The 21,632-nt window shown below is 37.5% G+C and overlaps 1 protein-coding gene across 3 annotated transcripts in view; it reads left to right on the top strand.

Annotated features, from left to right (window-relative positions):
- Nucleotides 1–21,632, top strand: part of DGKI (diacylglycerol kinase iota) — a 215,363-nt gene that overhangs the window by 117,950 nt on the left and 75,781 nt on the right. For all 3 annotated transcript variants that reach the window (XM_015866633.3, XM_032445594.2, XM_085521361.1), the window contains 5 exons: nt 3,596–3,651; nt 4,501–4,563; nt 4,784–4,857; nt 6,341–6,452; nt 7,828–8,027. In XM_015866633.3, coding sequence (XP_015722119.3) covers nt 3,596–3,651; nt 4,501–4,563; nt 4,784–4,857; nt 6,341–6,452; nt 7,828–8,027 — 505 coding nt within the window. The remainder of the gene's footprint in view (nt 1–3,595; nt 3,652–4,500; nt 4,564–4,783; nt 4,858–6,340; nt 6,453–7,827; nt 8,028–21,632) is intronic.

The following is a 21,632-nucleotide window of genomic DNA, read 5'->3' as shown; positions in this document are numbered from 1 at the left end:
TGGAAAGATTGCTAGAACGTAGAAACCACAAGTAGGAAGTAAGCAATTGTATCAGTTTTATAGTAAATTTCCAAGAGATTTGGTAATTTCAAAAAGGAAAAGAAAATACAAGAAAAAATGGAACCCACTGGAAGAGCTAAAATGGGAACTTTTCAAAGTTTTTGACCTTCTAAAAGTAGAAACCTGGTACAGTCATAAAGGAGATTTGCTGACACAAGTGTCAGTGCAAGACCAGAAAGAACAAATGTAATTCAAATTCAAGTTTCCCCTACAGCGTGCAAGTGAAGGGAGGAAAAGATCTGTGAGGCCGTGAGAGAAGCAGAGTTGCAGGAGGATAATTACAGTCTCAAACGGAACAGCTGTTTCCTATGGATCAATATAACATAATGTCACTGGACTTGGTACAGACCCAGAACATATCTATGGAAATGAAAGGCTTTAATGAAGTCCACAAACTGTCAGCAATTTCAGCTGTTGAGGCATCTTGCTTGTTCCCTTGCTGATGACAGTCCCTAACCACTCAACCCAAATGTGATTTTGGAGTGATGTGAAGTGTGAAGATTTGTGTGGTTTAGGCAAGCATGCCTGTGTACACGGACCATCTCCAATTGCTTGTGTTCACTTTTTGGTCATTTCAGCTTTAAAAGAATGCTTTTCTTCTGAATGGCAGCCTCCCTTGTCTTCATTTTCATATCATCAATGTGTCATCACAAAATGAAAAGATAGCTCCTGAATGCCATATTAAATAAAGAGCAGAGTGCATGATGGAATGAGCTAATGCATATTTTATAATGTTTAAGACTGCTTCAAGCTTCAGGAATAATAACGAGGGGCCACAAAAGGGCATGGAAATGAAATGATGACAGCTGTATGCATTTATTTTTTTATGAATGTATATTGCCATGCATTACTAATGTGACTGAATATACTGTATAGATGAAATGCTTGGCTACTTTTTCACTTAATGGAGGCATTACTTAATAATGAAGTTATGGTACCCTATAAAGAATGAATATTATTCCAGAGATGCCAGTGTTTTAAAAATTTACATTGGTGAAAAAATACTTGGCAGTGCAAGCTGTCTGTCTTTGAGTGGGTGTGTGTGGCTAGGAGAGCTTTTTGTAGTCCAAATGTCTGCTCTTATAAGTCATTCTGTTGGTGTTTTTTATCATCTCAAATGATAAAAGATACAAAGTCACTTTTCAGTGTTTTAGGAGAGAAAAGCTTATATTTCTGTTGCTGATGCATGGTTTTTATTGTGTTTCACGTGCAATTAAGTGAAGCAGAACAGATTATGATATCTTCTACAACTGATAAAAGTCCAGATAAACTCTAGAAGTTTTGAGCAAAGCCTGTAGCACTAGCAGGACCATTGCACCTGGCCCAGTAAGAGAACTAGTTATATATAGTTTATGTGGGGCTATTAAAATCACACATTTTTGTTCTTAATTAAAAAACAAACCAACACCATACAAAAAACAGTTAGCCAATGAACCTTCTCTCTTCTGAACACAAAAAAACCCAGAAGTATTCTTTTAGATCACCATGAAATGAATCCAAAATAAATTAGATTGATTTGAATTCTCTCTGTATCAGGCCATTTATGCTGTGGAGATTGCTCAATTGTTATATTTTAACTAAACAGTAATTGCAGTGTCTCAGAGGAACCTCTATGTGAATGTGGCCTTTTCCATAGCAACCTCTGCACTTTTCTTGTGAGTAATGAGATTGAGCCTTGAGGGCTGGCTCCAAGCCCAACACATTTAGCTCTGCTTCTTCAGGAAGCTTTCTTGGTAGAAAATCTTTCCAGAGGTTGCAGTTTCCCCCTTCATAATGTTTCTGCTCTGGTAGAGCAGGGAATATGCACTTCATCTCTTGTTGACATGAGCTTGAGAAGGGTGAGGATGGAGTGAGCCTTGGATATGCAGTCAGTGGTTTACTTCTGCAATGAAAATTGCACTCTAGTCAAATATCAGCTCTATTTCACTTAGCAGAAACAGTGCCTCCTCCCTACACTTGCTCATCTGCCATGTCAGGTGTAGGAGCGGTTTGGTATCTTGAAAGACTGCTAAGTCCCTAACCAAAGAAAGGCTCCTTTTTACTTGCCTGATTCCAAACTGGGGCTTTGGTTCAGGTCAGTGTTTGTCACAAGATCTTTGTGGGAGCCAGCATCCTGGTGGCTGTCACCATCAAGGATATCCATGTCACTGAATGTGAACCATAGGCACTTAATTGAGCCTTCAGGACTCACCCACATTGTAGCATGGGGTTCTGAGACTTTCTGTGAAAAACTGTTAGCTCAGTAAGTGAATAAAAGATGAGATTTACTTAGCAGTTAAATTAATAGTATTAAGAAAAGGTGACCCTGAATGTATTCTAGGCTCACCCATGCAGCACAACAAAAAGGTGATGAAAAAGGTTGGTAAACAATCACACAGTAAATGAAGTAGCTCATTCTTTTGAAGTGGAGCATTATAATGTGAGATGTAGTGACTTAAAACTAGATGGGCTGTTTCAAGTGGTCATCTGAGAAGAAGCAATTTGGAAGTGTTTACAACAGTGTGATGCTTTAGCCAGAAGAACTAGGCCAGTGCTTGGATGATTTTACTAGAGAATCACTGAGCAAGAATAGGCAATTCACTGTACTGTCAATGAATACAGTATCAGAAGGACTGTTTCTTAAATCTCTGAATGCTGCAGACTAGGATAGCAGTCCCCAGGGAGGCACAAAAATGATTTGTATTCTGAGAAACATGCTTTATGCCGGGAGATCAAAGGAACTCCATTTAGGTTATTGGAGAGAATATTAAGAGGTGATTTAATCACCACCCATAAGCATTTACTCAGGGAGAAGATATCTGATGGTTGAGGTCCTTTAAATCTAATGGACAGAGCAATATAATAGAATTTAATGGTTGGCAGTTGAAACCAGAAATGTTCAAAATAAGAAAAATAAACCAACAAGCATTTATTTTAATGAGGAGAATAATGAATTGTTGCATGGGCCTTAGTACTGAACTATTAAAATTCTCTGTAACTTTGAGTTGAAGCATCTCTACAAAGGCTTTAAAATAACCTCTTATAGTTTACTGCATGGATATTTGGGTAGAGAAGTCAATTCCAGTGTACCTTCTAGATTTCCATTTTCTGATGCATCAGGACTTTTTTCATCTCAGAATTTACTAACACCTTAACCAATGCTTTGAAGCAGAACTAGTGTTTTGTGAGTTTCTAACAACTCTTAAAGAAATATGATTTATGTTGGTGGACATGGAAGCCTTGCAAATGGTATGGAGACAAACTGTCTGAAAGATGGTAAATAAACCGATTGTTTTATTGTTGCTTTTTTGCTCACGTTTCCATCTCCTTTCATTATATGGGAAAGGGGAAGAATTGGATATCAATGTTTGAAATCTGATAACAGAGAATGGCACAGATGCAGGAACCTAAAAGAAAAGAAAAAAAAAAAGAGTGTTCATCTTATACTCAGCAATCTGTATAAAAGCTCTATAGTGTTAGGAATGAATCTGAAGGTTTGATGGAATCTACTCGGTTTATTTGGGTGCTCATGTTTTTCCTTTGTATCCTTTCACAGAAGCAAATCCAGAGAAATTCAACAGCCGATTTAGAAATAAAATGTTTTATGCAGGGGTGAGTTGTGATTCATTTTACAGAATGATGTGATATTAGTTGCTTGGATGTTTTACTATATCCCTTCTCTCTCACTTTCTCGCACGAGGGGCTGATGCCAGTTCATTTTGCCTGTTGCAATTTAAGATTCACATGTCCTCTTTCTGGCAATGACACACATATACCTGTTTGAGAGTGCTGATTGTCTTACAGTGCTCCTTTAGACACAGCACTGATCATGTTTTACTCCCCCTGCTTTTGGCTCACAAGATTATTGGCAAAGAGTTCCAGTTTTTCCAGTGTTTGGGCAGCACACTGGTACTGAGTTTCCTGGAGAAATTCTCTAAGTATTAGCTTGCACCTTTTTGTCTTTGAGTAGTTGTCTTGGATGTGTGGTCATAGGTAGTAGAGGTCGCTGATCAGCTATTTGGAGTGACATATTTTCATATGTGAATAGGAAAATAAAGGAACCTGCTTTTTTATTCTGGAGAGATGTGTACAATACTTTATGTTAAAGTTCAGTTTAAGGAGACACAATCATTTGATAATACGTGGCATACTATATGGCTTACCAGAGGATGGCTTCCAGCACGCCCATGTGCCTTCATGACACAGGACACATTACTGTAAACGTGAGCAAGAATTTGAATTTATACCATTGGCTACCAAAGGACATTCTCTGGCTAACCTCTCAAAGGAAGTATTATAAAATTTGGAAATTATACATATATATATATATATGTCATGTTTTTCAAAATCAGGAAAGAATAGGTTTAACAAAAGGATAGCACTAGGTAATAAGCTCTCTGATAAGAAATTTGGAAAGAGAGGAGGCAATGACGACCATTCCTGCTCTTGTTTCTGTTGCAGGCAGCCTTTTCAGACTTCTTGCAAAGAAGCTCAAGAGATTTATCCAAGCACGTTAAAGTTGTGGTAAGTAAAGGAAATTGTCTTAGTATTGTGAAAAGAGGTGGGGAAAGGCAGAGAGAGTGAGGTGAGAGTTTAATGGCTCTGTTACTTTTCAGTTTTGAGCATGACATTTGCAACACATTCCAAGGAAAGTCTTGGGAAAGCTGTTACAAAGCAGCAACACTTCTCTTGTCTGTGGCTCCATTCAGCAATTTCTCTGTGCTCTGTCACTTTGGCTTTGTAGTGTGATGGTACAGACCTGACTCCAAAGATCCAGGAGCTGAAGTTCCAGTGTATAGTGTTTTTAAACATTCCCAGGTAAGCTCAAGACAGATGCTTGGAGAAAATAGAAAGTAATATTACTGCTACTAATATTAAAAAAAAAAAAAAAAAAAAAAAAAAAAAAGGATGAGATACATGAGAGTTGTTACAGGTTGGGTGGATGTGCAGGAAGTGTATTGCTACTGTGCTGCCTTCCTGAGAGCTAGCTGCTTATGATACTGCTAATTAGCAGCATGAAAAAGAATCAGAGGCTGGGGTGCAGCAAAATTATCCTTTGAAAAGGGTATCCAATGATACAGAGCTAGCAGAAAATATTGTTTTAACAAACATGCTTCCAAATGTTGTGCATCTAACCTGCAAACCAGATAGTAAACCAGACACAGCTGCTTGGTCTTCTGCTTTACTAGAAATAGAGTGAAAGGCAAAAATATCAATATTTTTCAAGAAAAGAACGTGAAACCTGTTGAAAGAAATGCTTTTTTTTCCCCTCTCAATATAGTAGATATTCCAAATATGTCTGTATTTTTAAAATTTGTCTTTCTCCTGCTCTCTAGACCAGTGGTCTCCAAAATCTTTTGACTGTGTGCTCCTTTTTGTAATTGATAACATTTTTGAGCATGAAAATGTGTATTTATATATTTGTGTATTAGTGTACTAGTAGATTATACACATTACAAAACAGATGCAAATAGAATTTAAAAGAAGATGTGACAAAGATGAAATAAAGACTATTTAAAATACAATTTTATTAATATTATGGAATATATTTTCTTCCTACATCACAGTGGGTTGTCTTCTGCACCCCACTTCAGAGGCTACTGCATTAGACAGCCTAACTTTTTGCTCTACATGCAATCCCAGACACATGGGAGTCCTGCACTGCCTTCACTGCAAGATTCTATTTTGTGTCTCCCTTCTTCTGTTACTCTTTAGATTGCTTTTACCTCCATCCTTGAATGGTAGGAAAGGTAGACACAACAGCTGCATCTGTTCCTATTCATTTCTCCCCTGCCTCCACAAGCTATGCAATCTTTTGCAATCCTTATACCGCTAGAGCTTATGAGTCAGCAGGGTGAGAGGAAATGGAGACCTGAGGCTGCTGCTGCAGCCCTTTGCGTTCCTAGCAAAGAGGATAAAGCACCCTCTTGCAGGCAATTTGTAGGTGCCGATGCAGCTCAATAGCTAATCTTCAGAATAGACCAAGCAGGGAAAACAATGAATGCTGCTACTCTGTTGCCTATTGTTTGGTGTTTCTCCCGTTTCCTTGCTTGTAGAGGAACCTGCTAAAGACCATGATGAATAAACTTGTGAATGATGTACCAGCTTAGAAATTAGGGAGCATTTTCCCCCTTTCTTCAGTCCTTGCCAGTGTAACTATTAATTGTCCTTCAACTGAATCCTGAAACATTTGTTTGGGTTTCTATTGGTGGAGATCAGAACAGGCCAAGACTCAGGCCAATAGTCAGGACCCACCATGGAAAATTACTTTCTCAAAGCTTGCTTTCCAAATTTTCTGCAGGTATTGTGCTGGCACAATGCCCTGGGGAAACCCTGGAGATCACAGAGACTTTGAACCTCAGCGCCATGATGATGGCTACATTGAAGTCATTGGATTCACCATGGCCTCATTGGTGAGTATACTGCAGGTGCTACCCTGCCTGAGGTTGTGACCAGACTTGGTGAAATTTGTCCACATTAATGTAAGAACAACATAACTCCATGTATTCAGCTGAAGCCAAAATATGCTCTGCTGTTTGGTTTTAAATGAAGGGGACAAACTGTAGTTTTTAAATAAAATAAAAGATGTGATATTTAATAATAACAAAGTATTGCAAATTCACTCATAGCTAGCAGTGCTTTAAAATGATCTCAAACTGCAAGATTATGACAGTTGATCAAACAGCATGAAAATGTTATTACTGTGGGAACGTTCTATGGACAAATGATTAATGCAATTTTTTTTAGCTTTTGTATATTTCAATCAGTGACATTAAAGTTTAGTTGTGTAGGTTTTTTTTCCTTCCCTTCCCTTCCCTTCCCTTCCCTTCCCTTCCCTTCCCTTCCCTTCCCTTCCCTTCCCTTCCCTTCCCTTCCCTTCCCTTCCCTTCCCTTCCCTTCCCTTCCCTTCCCTTCCCTTCCCTTCCCTTCCCTTCCCTTCCCTTCCCTTCCCTTCCCTTCCCTTCCCTTCCCTTCCCTTCCCTTCCCTTCCCTTCCCTTCCCTTCCCCTAGTATTTCGACTGCTCCCTGAGATTTTTTTTCTGCATATTGTAGCTAATAGTCACATTCCTACATTACTAATTAATAAAAACACATTACTGTCCAAACACTAGAGCTTGAAGAATCTGACCATGCCCTCCTTGCTACATTTCTTTGGAATGAATTCTTGAATGTGGCATTTATCTGTTTTTAACAAGATTCTTCTTGCTCTTTTCAGCCTGCCTGGTTTTGATGTCGAATTGCTATGTAAACTCTCATAACTGGGGATTTTAGATTTATCTAATTCACATCAAGGACTATATTCTGTTCAGGAAGGGGTAATCATCTTTCTGTCTCCTGGATTTACTAAATTAGGGTTAATATTTAAAGGCAAAAATAAATAAATAAGTATTGCATTATAGTTAGTGTAAAACAAACCAACAAAATGTATCAAAACCTTTAAGAAGAAACACAGATAGGCATTTGAGCATGTGTGTATATGTACTTTTTGTGTTTGTTTGTAAAATATACTTTACATATAAAAAATGATGAAACATGATGCATATGATCAGGCAACTATCCTATTTCATCTGCTTCTTGCCTACCAGTTTTCTTTGTGTAATGTTAAGTCCTGCTTTTCAATTTTTGTACAAAAGTACATCCACTGTCCTTGATGTGAAGGCCTTATGCAAGTGATGCAGACTAATACTTGTTGTTGGCGAAAAGGTGCATTTTGGATTTTTTAGATTGGCTGGAATATCTGTTTTGAGGCATCTTTTTTCTTCCCTTTTAATTTTTGTTTTCCCCAAGGCTGCTCTCCAAGTGGGTGGTCATGGAGAGAGGTTGCATCAGTGCCGTGAGGTGACACTTCTAACGTACAAGTCTATCCCCATGCAAGTGGATGGTGAACCTTGTCGGTTGGCTCCCTCGCTTATTCGGATCTCCTTAAGGAACCAAGCCAACATGGTGCAGAAGAGCAAGAGGAGAACATCCATGCCTTTGTTGAATGAGTGAGTTGGATGCATGCATGTCCTAATGCCAGGAGGCCTGTCTGACCAGCATATTCAGTCTTGGAATTTGCATGTATTGAACTTGCAGTGCATTAAAAATATATATATATATATATAAAAGAAAAAAAAATCGCATATCCTGAACTTTCTACTGTACTGGCTTTCTTTTGTTCTTTTACTTTCTGGATTCACTGCTGCCTTGCTTTTAGGAAGGCTTGTATCTTTTAGTTATTTATTTAGAGAGGTATGTGAAGGCTCAGTGTTGTGCCTCTTGGTTTATGTTGGCTCTGCTCATATATGGTATTAGCCCTTAATGTTCTTGTGATTTGTTTTCTGAGTTTTATCAGTCTGATTTTTAGTTTCCTTTGAAGACTCTGATAAACTGCCACAATCAAGAACTACTCAGGACATCTTGCAGTCTCTACTATGGGAACATGCTGCCTTGGACTCCTGGAGGAGAGGGGTCTGGAGGCGTGGCAGGGGATATCTGCACTTTGTAGGGAATTGTTCTCTGGTACAGAAACCCAAAAAAGAAAGTCCAGTAGAAATTAGATAAAAACATAACTCTTCCTCTAGTTTCCATACTCAATGGAAGGAGATAGCACTACTGAAGACTGGATTGGTGGAATAGAGAAACAGTGATTAGGGAAAAGGTAGGGGAATATAGTCAGAGAAGGAAAATGCATAGCAGAAGGTGGAGGAAAGGATGAAAAGAGAAAAGCAAAAATAACAGGAAACAGGAACTGCAAGAAAAACAACACAGAATTAAATTTCTTTTTCATAATTAAAAATTATTTTTAAGTTTCAAGCACAATTTTAATTTTAATCTAAGAAAAGGCTAATACAATAGTATTTTATTAAATAATTCAGGTTATTTTTGTGGAGCTGTAATTCTCATACAGAGGGTCTTTATTTTGGTAAGATGAGAGATAGTAAGTGCCTTTGCTATTTCCAATTATTCAAGTGATGCAAAACAATCGGTCTGCTATACAGGCAGGTACTGGCCTAAAAGCTTGAAGTTATCAAGTTCCTTCAAGCATCCATGCAGTGAAGATTTCACTCTTCTGGGGAGCTGAGTTTGGGGATTTTGCTGTTGCATCTGTTATGGTGACAGGAAATTAATGAAGCAGTGTTTTTGAAGAGAGGTAATGCCTTGCATTAGACTAATATAGTTGGAAAAGTCAGCAAGGTCTCAGGCACACACACACCTCTTTTGGTATTTTAAAGGTTGTGTTTTCAGTCTTTGTCATGCAGTGAAAGATTGCTTCTCTTCAAACTTTTTCTTCAGCCCTTTAAAGGGTCATGCCATCTTCTGTTTGTCAATCTGTTCATGTAATCAAATCCTCCTTGGTTACTTTCAGTATCTTCCTATTCAGTTTAGCACATAGGGTTCTCTTTCAGAGACTAATGCTTTAAGCTTCAGTAGAGGCACATATTGGTAATGTACAATTGCTGTTTGTCAGGAAAATGCATAAGGCATACTCATTGCTCTTGAACAGTGAAGAGTAGCAGACTATTGCCTATATGCAGTCAGGCCTGATTTCATCCAGCCACCTCATCTCCTTCATTTCTGAAATCTGGAATTTAGTAGAGAACAGTCCTGAGGTATCTCTTTCTACACTGATGGGAGCTAATGCAAATGTCTTTACTTTTTAAAAAGAAAATTACTGATATTTTGATCTGATTCCTGATTTCATCTGATAAGCAGCATGGCTGTGCTTGGCTTTTGATATCCAAATTTGAACTGTAGTAGAGAAATGCAGAGTCATAGTGACGTCAGTTGTGCTTTGATGCTGAGTCTTTTTATTTGATCAAGTTATGTGTGCACGCCTGTGGTTTGGAAAAATACAGATGATCTCACAACTACGATAGTTTCAGCCTCATGCGTTGGAAATAATGTGTATATGTGTGTGTGTGTGAATGTGCACTTCTAACAACTGTGGAAGGGTAATGAGAGAGGAGTTGAATCTTCTACTGTGACAAAAAGTAAGTGGAATGTTAAACTCCAGGAGGCATTTAATATTCTATTAAGTTAATTCAGTATGATGCTGATTTGTAGTATTTCACAAGAGAATGCTTTTGATTAAATGTGTATCTATACTTCTTGTATTATCAAATTCTTATATTTGGTATATGCATATATGCATTTCTTCTTAAGACTGCCACCTGAATGTTAGATGTTTGAGACTGGTGAGTAGGTCTGGTGCTATCCCTGGTGCTATCCCTGCAATTGCTGGAGAACTGTTCCTGAGCAACTTGCAAGAAAATTGCTTTTAACATTATCTTGTGTCACAGTAACTCTGAGCTGCTGTTATTGCTAACCTTGATGTGTTGATAGATAGAACAGTGGGAATGTTCTTTGAAATTTTATCTAATCCAATGTAATAAGTGGAAAAGTATTTTATTTTTTAGAAATCTTACACCGTGTTTCTGTTTTATTATCCTATTCTTATTTGCTCTGGGAGTTTTGAAGAGAGGAGGATTTAGAAAGGGTAGTGAGCTTATTGTTTGCTTTTTGGATGCCTTTTAGTTTCTGTGGAATAACAGTATTTCAAATTCAAGAACCCATTTTTAGTGCAGATGAGAGGCAACAGAAACTCCAAACTTCTGTCACTTGTGAGCAAGAGGGCTTTGGAAAAATGATTCTCTTCTGACTATCAGAGCTGCCCATCTTCCTGACTGTGGTCGTTCTCCTTCAAAACATGTAGATTTTTTTTTTTATTTTTTATTTTTTTTAATTGTTGAATCACCTACAAAGAAATAGTGATTTTCTCAGTGTATTAAGAATAATACACAATAATGCTTCTTCTAGTTTGTCTCTAATGGAGATAGTTAAAACATAAAAGGCAGACATAATCTCTTCCTCATCCTACAGTGTGTTAGGTCTACAATAGAGATAAGTAACAAACTAGTAAAGTGTTTGAACCCAGAAGCAATTTTGAAGACCAAGGAATATTCAGAATGAGGTGATACTGTTGACACTTAGCTGTGGATTGAAACAATGCAGATAGCTAGGCTATGGAAAAAAAGGCAGATTGATTTGTTTTTCCCCATTGGCTGCAAAATGTACCAGTTAAAGCAAATTTTTCTGCAGCGACATCAGCAGGCTCTTCCCCTCTTCCTCCCTTCCCCTCCCCTCTCTCTTCTCTTTGTAAATTATATTCCTGATCTCCTTCTCTTTAAAGACATGTCAACTAAATTCCAACTCCTGAATCTCCTTTATTGATCATGGTTAATATGTGAAAGAAAGAACATGAGAGTTTGTTTCTATGTGTTCAAGCCAACAATGTAGTCTTGTGGTGTAAAAGAAAAATATTTCTGGAATTAATTAATTAAATCAAGCTGTGGCTTGATTTTCCAGGGGTAATTTTCTGACTAGAAACTACAATTCAATATACCACTCAGTAGGTTTTAGTCAGTGATCACTGTACAAATCCCAGAAGGTTTTTAGTTTGAGTTCAGGAAGAATGGAAGAAATGGTCTTTGTGATATAAAAAAGAGGAGAGGGGAGAGTTTACACACAAAACAATGTTGCATTCACTTGAAAGAAGCAAAGGGATTATTTAAATAAAAATGCTAAGAGTTGGTCTTGGGAAACTCTATAAAAAAAAATAAATCATGTTTCCGTGAAGTACATGAGAGAGGGATGGAGACAGCAGTTTTCCATTCTGGAAAATGTCTAGCAAGGGTACTTTTCTTTCTTAGAATTAAATAAAGTTGACCAAGCTTTGCAGACAATTCCATCCATTCAGATTTTGACTTTGTTTGGACACAATTGCATTTATTCAGATCTTGGCTTTGATGTTTGTTTGCATTTTTGGACCTGCTTCCAAAGTCTGCTGCCTTGAATTTTTTCAGTGCCTGTGGAACACATATCCTGGGGCTCCCAGTCTTTGTAAAGCTGTTTACCTAGCTTGTCATTTGTCCTCCTCGCTCTTGTTTTTAGAAAGCTTTGAAGTGCCATGTAGAAATATTGTTCTCCATTTGCATGTCTTCTGTTGCTCTTGGCTTCCCAGTGTGACCTTGGAGCTCTGCATGTATTTTCATTCAACTTTCATGTGACACATTCCTTTTGTTTCTGTTTAAATGTTGTATGTCTCTCTTTCTTCCACTTTCTTCCCAATCTCTTTTTCTCTCTTTCTACTTCTCTCTTTCTCTCTCTCTCCCCCCTCTCCCTTGCTTTTACCCTTATCTGTCCACACTGTGTACTGCCTTTCTCTTGGCCACTCATTTCCCACTGCCTATAGTATCCATAAAGTGCAGTCTGCTGACCTGAGGAGAGTCTCAGCTCCCCCCGATTCCTTCACTGTGTGAGTATCTGCCTTTTTTCTACCTTTAAGGTTCTGTAATTTTTTGCTCTTCCTCTATCTGTTGTTCAAGCAGGAGCCAGGAAAATAAAACAGTAAAATCCAGTTATAAAAGAATGACAGCATGCCAGGTGTGGGGCAGTGGCTTCATCTGTAAAGCACATGCATAAGATGGATGACCAGACCAGGTCTGGTGATTCTGTCCATGTTAAACCAAGAGTACAATTTGACATACAAGTCCATAGTACCACCCCTGAAAACAGTTTAGATGGGAGGCTTTTTTTCCTTATGCTTAAACAACAACAACAACAAAATCATACTATGGACAAACTTAGTCATAAAGCATCTCCAAATAAAAATTATCAAAATAGAAAAATAGCACCTCAAAAGAGTGGCATGGTATTGGCTGCATCTGCATTCAAGATGGAGCTGCCCCACCATGGTATTATTTTGATTGCCAGTAACTCTTATCTCGTAACTTGCTTGGATAGCCAGCTGCATTTTCCAAGAGATTGTTGTGAACAGTTTTATACACTTATGAGAGAGAAGCAGCAATGTATTTATTGATATAAAGCAGTGATTTAACACAGATTAATTGTAAGTAAGAGTGGCTTAACAAGATTTTCATCCAGGAAGTGCTCCACTAAATCATGAGTGGATGCCTTGGCTTACTAAATTGCAAATCATTGAATTAAAGATGTAATAAGCCCAGTCTCAGACCTGGTCAATAGTTTATGTTTAAAGGATTACATGTGCACAATCAATCTAATTTATAAACCTAGGAAAGCTAACAAAGCTTAGAAAGCTACTAGTCAATACTGAGGATCTCTTTGTGTCAAGAGATCTCTGCAGCAGGTGTAACCTTAAGAAGTGTCCCTACTCAAGGAGATATCCTGTTGTGCAGCCCGCTGTCTTGCAGGAGAGTTCAGTGGGCTCTTGGGTTTCTCTTCAGTTGGCTCTTTTGGGGCAAGATGATTGATTCATAGTCATATTTGCACACTGACTGCAGATGGTAGTTTCCTCCAATTTTGGTATCAATTGGGCATTCTTCCAAATTTGACTTGATTCAGACATTGTCCAGCACTGTGGACACATTGCTCAAATTAGTTCTCGAGTATTGTTCTGTAGTGCTTTCCATGAATCCATACAGCCATCATGATCAGTCATATCCCTCATGACTGCAAATTATGGTTAACTGCTTAAGTCAGATGCAGCCATCACCATCACCGCTAGCAGTTATCAACTGAGTAGAGTTATGGAAAATAAAGGCCAGGTTAAAAGTGGGAAGCATAAAGTTGCAGGATGAATTGGCCACTTTAAAACACTTGTACAACTCTATATGAGTATCTTCTAATTCATCCCCTGTATGGAAATGTGGTATTATGAAAAATTCTATGTCCATAGTTAAGAAGTAAAATAAAATTCACAGCTTACTATATAAACTCAAGAAATATAGTTTGGATTTAAAAATACTTCTTGACTACTTGGTCAAAAAAATGCCACAAAATGTTTTGCTTTGTATTGGCATTCTTCTTGTCCTTTCAAACAGGATTATCAAAGTAATGAATTGGAAATGCATGACTGAAAATAGCAGATTACAGAGCTAGTCATGATCTTTAGAGCAGAAACTTGATTCCAAGCATGATTCTTATTTCATGATATAAGAAAATCAAGGGTATATGTAAAAACAAAACCCACCAATGCTTCTCTGTTCTGAAAAATGAACACTTACAATAGACAAAATATAAATGTTCAACAAGCCAAGGACTTGGGGGGGAAATTAACTGAATATTTATAAAAGGAGAAATTTTCACCAGTACTTGAAGGTTCTAGTAGATAACCAATGAGCCATGAGCCAGCAACATGTTCTCATGGTGAATAAAGCAAATAGTATCCTGAGCAGTGGTAGGAGTGTTGGTAAAGAGACATGAACCTTCCCATCTGCTCAGCACTCATACCACATCTTAAGTGCTGGCTTCAGTCCTGGACTCCTCAGTCCAAGGGATATGGAACTGGTGGAGAGAATCCAACTAAAGGTGATGAAGGTGCTTAAGGGACACTGGAACCTTGGGGAAAGATGGAGAGCTGGGACTCATCAGGCTGAAGAAGGGAAGGCTTGAGGGTGGGGATTTGTGATGATGTAAATATGTGAAGATGATGAAACCAGGCTCTTTTCAGTGGTATCTAGTGAAATGACAAGAGACAGTGGGTCCAAACTGAAACTTGGGATATGACATCTGAACATACAGGGAAGTGTGAACATAAGGGAGAGTGTACTGTGGTGGTGACTGGACTCTGGCATAGGCTGCTGTCCACTTAAGGTACTGTAAAGCTGTTGGACATGGTCCTGAAAAGTGCCTCTGAGTGTCCCTCACTGAGCAAAAATGATGGGCATGATGACTTCCAGAGGTGTCTTCCAGCCTTAGCCATTATGTGATTCCATCAAATTTTTGAAAGCTGCAAGTTCTTCCTTGTTATTTTGCAAATAAGGAAAGATTTCTAAATCAGTGTACCTTCCCTTTGTATCATATTTGCTGTACTCTGCTGTGGAACAAAAAGTAATTCAAAAAACTTTTCTCATATTGATTTAGTATCCTAAGCAAGCCCCTGTAAAACCTTTGAGAAAAGCTTTATTGCTTACACAGAACATTAAGCAAGCTGTGGGTCTGGGACAGGGAGAATTGTCTCCAAGTTGAGTGATATCCCTTGGAATATGACCTCCAAGTTTTGATAAAGTTTTTTTGAATACCTCATTTGATAACAGTTGTCAGAATAAAGCAGAGAGAGAGATTCATGAGTCCCAAACTAATTTATAAGTAAAAGATATTCTGTATCTTAACATCTGTAAAAATAGATTAAACATGCTGCTGCACTGTGGCTGCCAATTAATGTGTCTGGCAAATTAAAATAAGAACCCATGAGGTATTAGGTAAATTTGATTTGGGTTGTGAGGGCTTTGAGATTCAAATGTTCATTTTTTTTTCATGAGCCCAAGCTACATTTTGTACTGAACAGCATGGAGGATTCTTTGGTGTCCCAGTGATAGATACAGCTTGTGTTAGATAAATTCCATGTTTCCTACAGCAGCATATGCATGGGGACCTGGGGCAGCCAGAATGATTTGACTCATATGGTCTTTGTAGCAGAGACAGTGAAACTATAGTGTGATCTGTTTCAGATGTTTGCACAGGGGCACATAAGAAAATATAAGTGTTGCATTTTTAATCATGTCTCTTTTAAAAGAAAGGGAGACTTCCATTTTCCAGCTGTATGTTTATTAGGAATGAGGAGGGTGTACATATGATAGTACATTTCCTTTTTTTTTTTTTCTTTTTTCTTTTTTTTTTCCTTTTTCTTTTTCTTTTTCAAATTGCAAAATCTTTGTAAATGGAAATACAAATATTGCCTTATCTGTAAAGGGATTCAACTCTTCAATAGAGTTGACAGAGTAATGATTACAGCAGGATGCATGAATAGTATCTGTATGCATGGCATACAGGCTACATGAATAACAAAAGCATAAAAGGAAAACGTTTTTGCATTTAGAGATCCTGATGTTTTGTGTTTTGAGTTGAATATGAGAATTATCTGACAGAGGGAATGAGGCAAAAGGGGATAATGTGTTACAGAGAGAGCTATTTTCCAAATGCATAAGTAAGAATGAAAGTCCTTGTATACATCTTCCTTTTCTCTTTTAAATAAATTATTAGAAATTGAGTTTCCTGTTTGGCAAGTGGGCTCCTTCAGTGGGATAGTTGCTGTCAGAGAACCCACAGTGCTTGGGAATGCAAAACACGAGAGGAGTAGAGCTTGCCTGGTGAAAAAGAAGGAAAATGAATGCCAGGATTCTCCCTGGTGCTTGGGTTTGTGTTTTAAGTGTATGGGTGGGTCCAGCTTTTAATACAGCAAAACACCTGTGTTCTTGCTGAAGCAAGTGCAAGGTTAATCTGACATGTCCAGGGTTAAATTCAGCAAGCAGAAAGGAAGAAACGTGTTTCTGCAGTGGAGCTTGTGGGTATGCTTGTTAGGTGTACATCAGAAGAAAGTGGATCATTTTGGTCTATTGCAGAAGTACTTAAGTTTTAAGCAGATAAAAGCTGTCAAAACCACACTTATTTTTAATGCATCATTTGCAAGATTTTCCACTGAGATCTCAAAAGTAAGAGATCTTTCTCTCCTTTGGTTGCTGTTTTCCATTTTCTAATTGTTCTAAACACTGGAACATTCAATTAGTTTTGCGTGTTTATTTCTTCTCTAGCAGATGGATAATTCATTAATCTGTCACTGCAAACGTGCCCCAGAGGAGTGTGATGTTCTCTAAAGTTTAATTTCTGCAAGGGAGGGGCAAAAGGAGATTTTAGCTTCCTTTGCTGTTTGCCTAATTATATTAAAATCTGCATTTGGTTACTTTGGTGAGGAATGTATGGAAGACCTATCAGAAATTTGTCACCTGGTTCCCTAGAATTGTTGGACAGTTTTTATCATCATCATCATTATTTCTTTCCTCCATGCAGACACAAAGAATAAGAAATGATTCACAGAGTTTATAAATAATTGATATGGAGATTAAGGCATATATAATTTAAAAGTTTACCCTCAGTATTATCAGCCTGGTGGCACAGCAGTGTTACCTGCCTGCTGTGCAGGAGCACCAAGAGTAAGACCCAGAATGCCTTTGCCTGTTTTCTCTTTCCTGAGAGGAGAGCATGATCTTTAAGAAAAACATCTGTGCCCCAAGTTGTCTGGCACTGTCTTGCCAGTAGCTGCGTGATCAATTGGGTTGAGAGGAAGAAATCACAGCTATGGGAAAAGCTGACTGGGTTTTCTCATTGAATGAAAGTAGACGAGGTTCTGTTGGTGGTCTCAGAATTGGGTATGTGCTACTACTGTTAGTTTGAACCACAAGTGCTGGAAAGGGTTGTGTTGATTTTATTTATTTATTTATTTTCTACAACTGAGATGTAGGAAGGAATCAAATGCATAAAGTTTCAGCAAGGATGGGGTGATTGTGTGTTCACGTTAAAAATGATTTAACCTTATGAACAGTTATTCAGGATGATGTTGACTTTCTAAGACCTATTCCTATACAAAGACTGGTTCCAGTTCTATCGTGTACCCTGGTGTGCCATGGGATGAGTATCTTTTCACAGAGGCAGTAGGCTTTTAAACGAACAACAAGCTATTTTTCTTATTACTGTCTACAGGTTTTAAGAATTTGCAGAAAGCATGCTATTTTCCTTAAAATGAGGATTATTCAATATTTATGTCTTCTATATTGTGGAAAAGCAAAATCCTATTTAATAGAATTAATAGTATTTTCTTTTACTTTACAGATATTTTTCAACCCTTTAAAAAAAAAAAAGGAATGAAAATAATTATTGATTACTGAAATTATCTACTTTTTGATGAGGATGAATTAAAATAATTCTGAGGGGACTTTATAATATCTTTCATGGCTTGATCTGCAAAGTTCATTTAGATTGTTATCAAATAATGCCACATATGTGCACTTCTGTTTCAAGCTAATCAAAAGTCTGTCATATATTATTCAAAACAGTGAAATAGTTTACCTATGCTCCTGATTTGAGAAGACTGATATTTAGGCTTGTGTTTAACTGAAACCATTATAGCTGTTCAACAAGAATGAGCAGAATGTTTCAATTGACCTGACTCTGTGTTCATGATTCCATGGTCATATGACCCGTAGGATGTAATTCTGTGAACTGACCTGTTTGGGGAATGAGGTTCTTAATTAGGTTATTTAAGAAATAATGGAATTAATTCCTCTGTACTTTAAATTACTTTCCATTGACTATGTAATACACTATTTTGAAGAATAATAGGTGCAAAAATATTTAAATATGTTAGGTTGATTTGCAGTGCTGCTGTTTGTGATGACTTATTTGTAAATTTTCTGTTGCTCTATCTGGAATGCTTTCCTTCCTGACCTTACAGTTGGACAAGTTGTTTTATACAGTGTTCAGAAATATCCATTTCTATTAATACAGCATTAATACAACATTTGCTTTCAGTGATATTCACCACTGTATTTATTTTCACTTAGACATGATTGTGTCCTAGAGCTTTGTGGCTTCTGAATATGCTCAGTATGTCTAAACCAGAGGAATAGCACAAGGATTCCTTTGCATTGTCCATGATGATTACAAGAATATTGATGTAGGTATTGTGCTGCTCAGCTGCAGTTAATAGAACTCTGTATGCAAAGCATGAGTTATGTCAGTGAATGAACTATTCAGTTTGTTCAGTTTGATGGTATGCCATCATGTCAAATGTCAGTATGGTATTGCAAGGAGTGAATATTCAGCTTTGTGAATTTTTAGAGCCAAAACTATTTTGCATAGGTCATGAAATTCAGTAAGACAGTACGATGTCAGACAGCAACCATATTCTGAGCAAAGAGTATTTGCAAATAATCATGACCAAAATCTCAGATTTCAGTCACTGAATAATTTTTTTTTTTAATTTGTTTGTGCATATATGTACATGTATATACATGTATTTGAGTTGTGACCATATTACTTGTGACTAGACCTAAATAGATAAAATCTCTACCACTTTGAAAAGGCCTTTTAGAACTTATGTTTCTGAAATTGCTTATTTTCTATAGAAAATATTTTCTGAGATTATGCTTTTATGGCTGGGCTAGCTAAACTTCTCAGTCAGGCAAAATGGCAAGTTCTGCTTCTCTCCATTTTTCCCTCTGGTGTGGAGAGCAGTTCTGGGCACTACAGCACAGAGTAGAAGGGAGAAGCCTGAACATCATACATGGATGAGGTCTGCAGTGAGGAAGAAATGAAAAAGGAGTAGGGAAACAGATATAGTGTGATTCTTATTTGGAGTGCAAACATCACCAGTGCTGGGCTGAGCAAGTCCTATTTGGGTAACAACTTTTGGTAATAACACCTTTTGTTTTGTACTTGGGATTGGAAAGCAGTTTTTCAATAAAATTCCAGTTTGGATTGTTAAGACTTCAGCTGAACAGTATAGTTTTGGTTCTGGTTTCAGGAGAAACAATGGTTTGAGACTGTTTATTGGTTTAATTGCATTTGATTTAATTAGGGGCATAGCAGGAATAGCTATCTTTGTAGCACATTCAAATGTCACAGAAGAGATAAGGCATTGCTGAATTTCTCTCTCTCTCCATGGCCTTTCTTCCCAGCTGAGCTCAGAGAAGTCATCATTCATAATCAGTCACTCCCCCAGACCTACCACTAATCCCCAGCTTGTGAACCTATCTGCTGGAAGACTGAGCTACCTTCATAATAATGTGTGGTGGTAGAACGCCATGGGAAAAACAGCATGGCTTCTTCTGGTATTGTACCAGTACATAAAAGACTTCACGTTTCAGTGCTCAGACTGTCATTTTCATGAACCCTACTACATGCACCGCATTATTTTTTTCCCCCTATGCAGTTAGGTTCCTATATTTCTCTCTTCTTTCTTTCTTTCTTTCTTGCTTGCTTGCTTGCTTGCTTTCTTGCTTGCTTGCTTTCATGCTTTCTTGCTTTCTTGCTTTCTTTCTTGCTTGCTTTCTTTCTTGCTTGCTTTCTTTCTTGCTTTCTTTCTCTCTTGCTTTCTTTCTCTCTTGCTTTCTTCCTTTCTTCCTTTCTTCCTTTCTTCCTTTCTTCCTTTCTTCCTTTCTTCCTTTCTTCCTTTCTTCCTTTCTTGCTTTCTTGCTTTCTTCCTTTCTTCCTTTCTTCCTTTCTTTCCTTGACTAAAAACCAAAGCTCCCACAATTTTACTTTTGAAACTTGCGTTTTGTATAATTGGGAAGGAAACATAATATCTCAGACTATTTCCATTTCTAATCCAGCAGTGTGACATTTGAAGTTATCTAAGGGGGAAAATAGTGTCAGGCATTGAAATTGCATTCTTCTTCCATCTATGTATCTTTCTTCTGACTTGCATGCACTAATATTGTTGAGCCAACTCTATGGACTCCAGGTAGTGAGTAGTGATCTGACACAATGGTATGTGTTATTAAGCTATTCCCTGAAGCTTTGCTGGAAGTTATCACCCTGCATGTTTGTCAAGCAAAATCTTACTTTAAATATAGAAAGTTAGCTGGTATCTTGGAACTCTTTTGTCCAATAGTCCCTGTCAATCACTACAGAAAACACATAGAGCAGCCTATATGCTGCTGAATGCATCAGTCTTGCAGGAACTGTTAGCATTCATGATGTATTCTAAGTTATTCCTTATGTATTTTCATTTTGATATTGAAAGTCATATTCAGAACAGAAGGAATGCAGCTTCTTGTAACCTGTTGCCTTAGACCCTCAATTCATTATCCTTTATCACTTTTAGGTTAGGAGTATTTGTGTTAGTAGAGTTATTTTTATACTGGTACTTGATTTTCAATCTTTACTTTCATCTGTCAATGTGTGGCAGAGCCGTTTATGTCAACAGACAGAAAGTATGCAGTAAGGAAACTAAAATACTTGGTAATTACCATCTCTGTGTCTCTGCTTCAAACTATGTGTTTAGGTCTGTAGTATTTTCAAGTCAAAAGGGAGATTACTTGTTTGAAAAGTAAAAATAATAATAATAAAAAAAAATTATTACATTTCTGGGGTTTGAATTAGCATCTAAAATGGCAGTCCTGAAGGTCAAATATTTTAAAACTGAAATAAAGCAAACAATAAGCTTGTCTGTGTTAGTGCACAGAATTTTAACTTTTAAAAGGCATTGTGTGCATTAAGAGTTCTGTTTTTAAGTAGATTAAAACAAAGGGAAAGTAGACAATCTTTTGGTGCAAACACAGAATCAAGAATCGAATTTTAGGTGAGATGGACCTGACAAGACAGATGTTTTATATGTGTATTATAATGCACAAGCTATCTTTCTCTCTTTACAAGTGGAAACTGCAAATGTGGCCAAGTTTACATAGCATTCAGTTAAACAAAATCTAGTAGTAACAGTAAGATGGAAACTTGTATGAAATAAAAACAAAGCTCTTAAAAAAACCCCTGTCTATCAATTACTGGCCACTCAAATTTATGGATAGGAACCCGTGAAAGATTTCAAAAGTATGCAGGCCACCAAAGCATGTAAATTTGGCTGAAATCTGTAGAAATGAGGTACTCAAACTTATTTTTATGGTCTCCCTGCCATATGTGTATTAGACTCTAGTTTGGCAATCTAGCTCTCAACAATGTTTTGTTTCCTGCTTCCCAGAATGGAGCTACTGAAAGAGGATCCTCTGGAGATCCAAGCGAATGTCCTGGTAGACAGAGAGGAAGAAGTCCTGAGAGACTTCCCAAGAAGGCATCTGAAT

This window comes from Coturnix japonica, chromosome 1 (assembly GCF_054131305.1).
Source record: "Coturnix japonica strain WE chromosome 1, WE-NBRP24, whole genome shotgun sequence".
NCBI lineage: Eukaryota > Metazoa > Chordata > Aves > Galliformes > Phasianidae > Coturnix > Coturnix japonica.
This window is presented reverse-complemented; position numbering and strand designations above follow the sequence as displayed.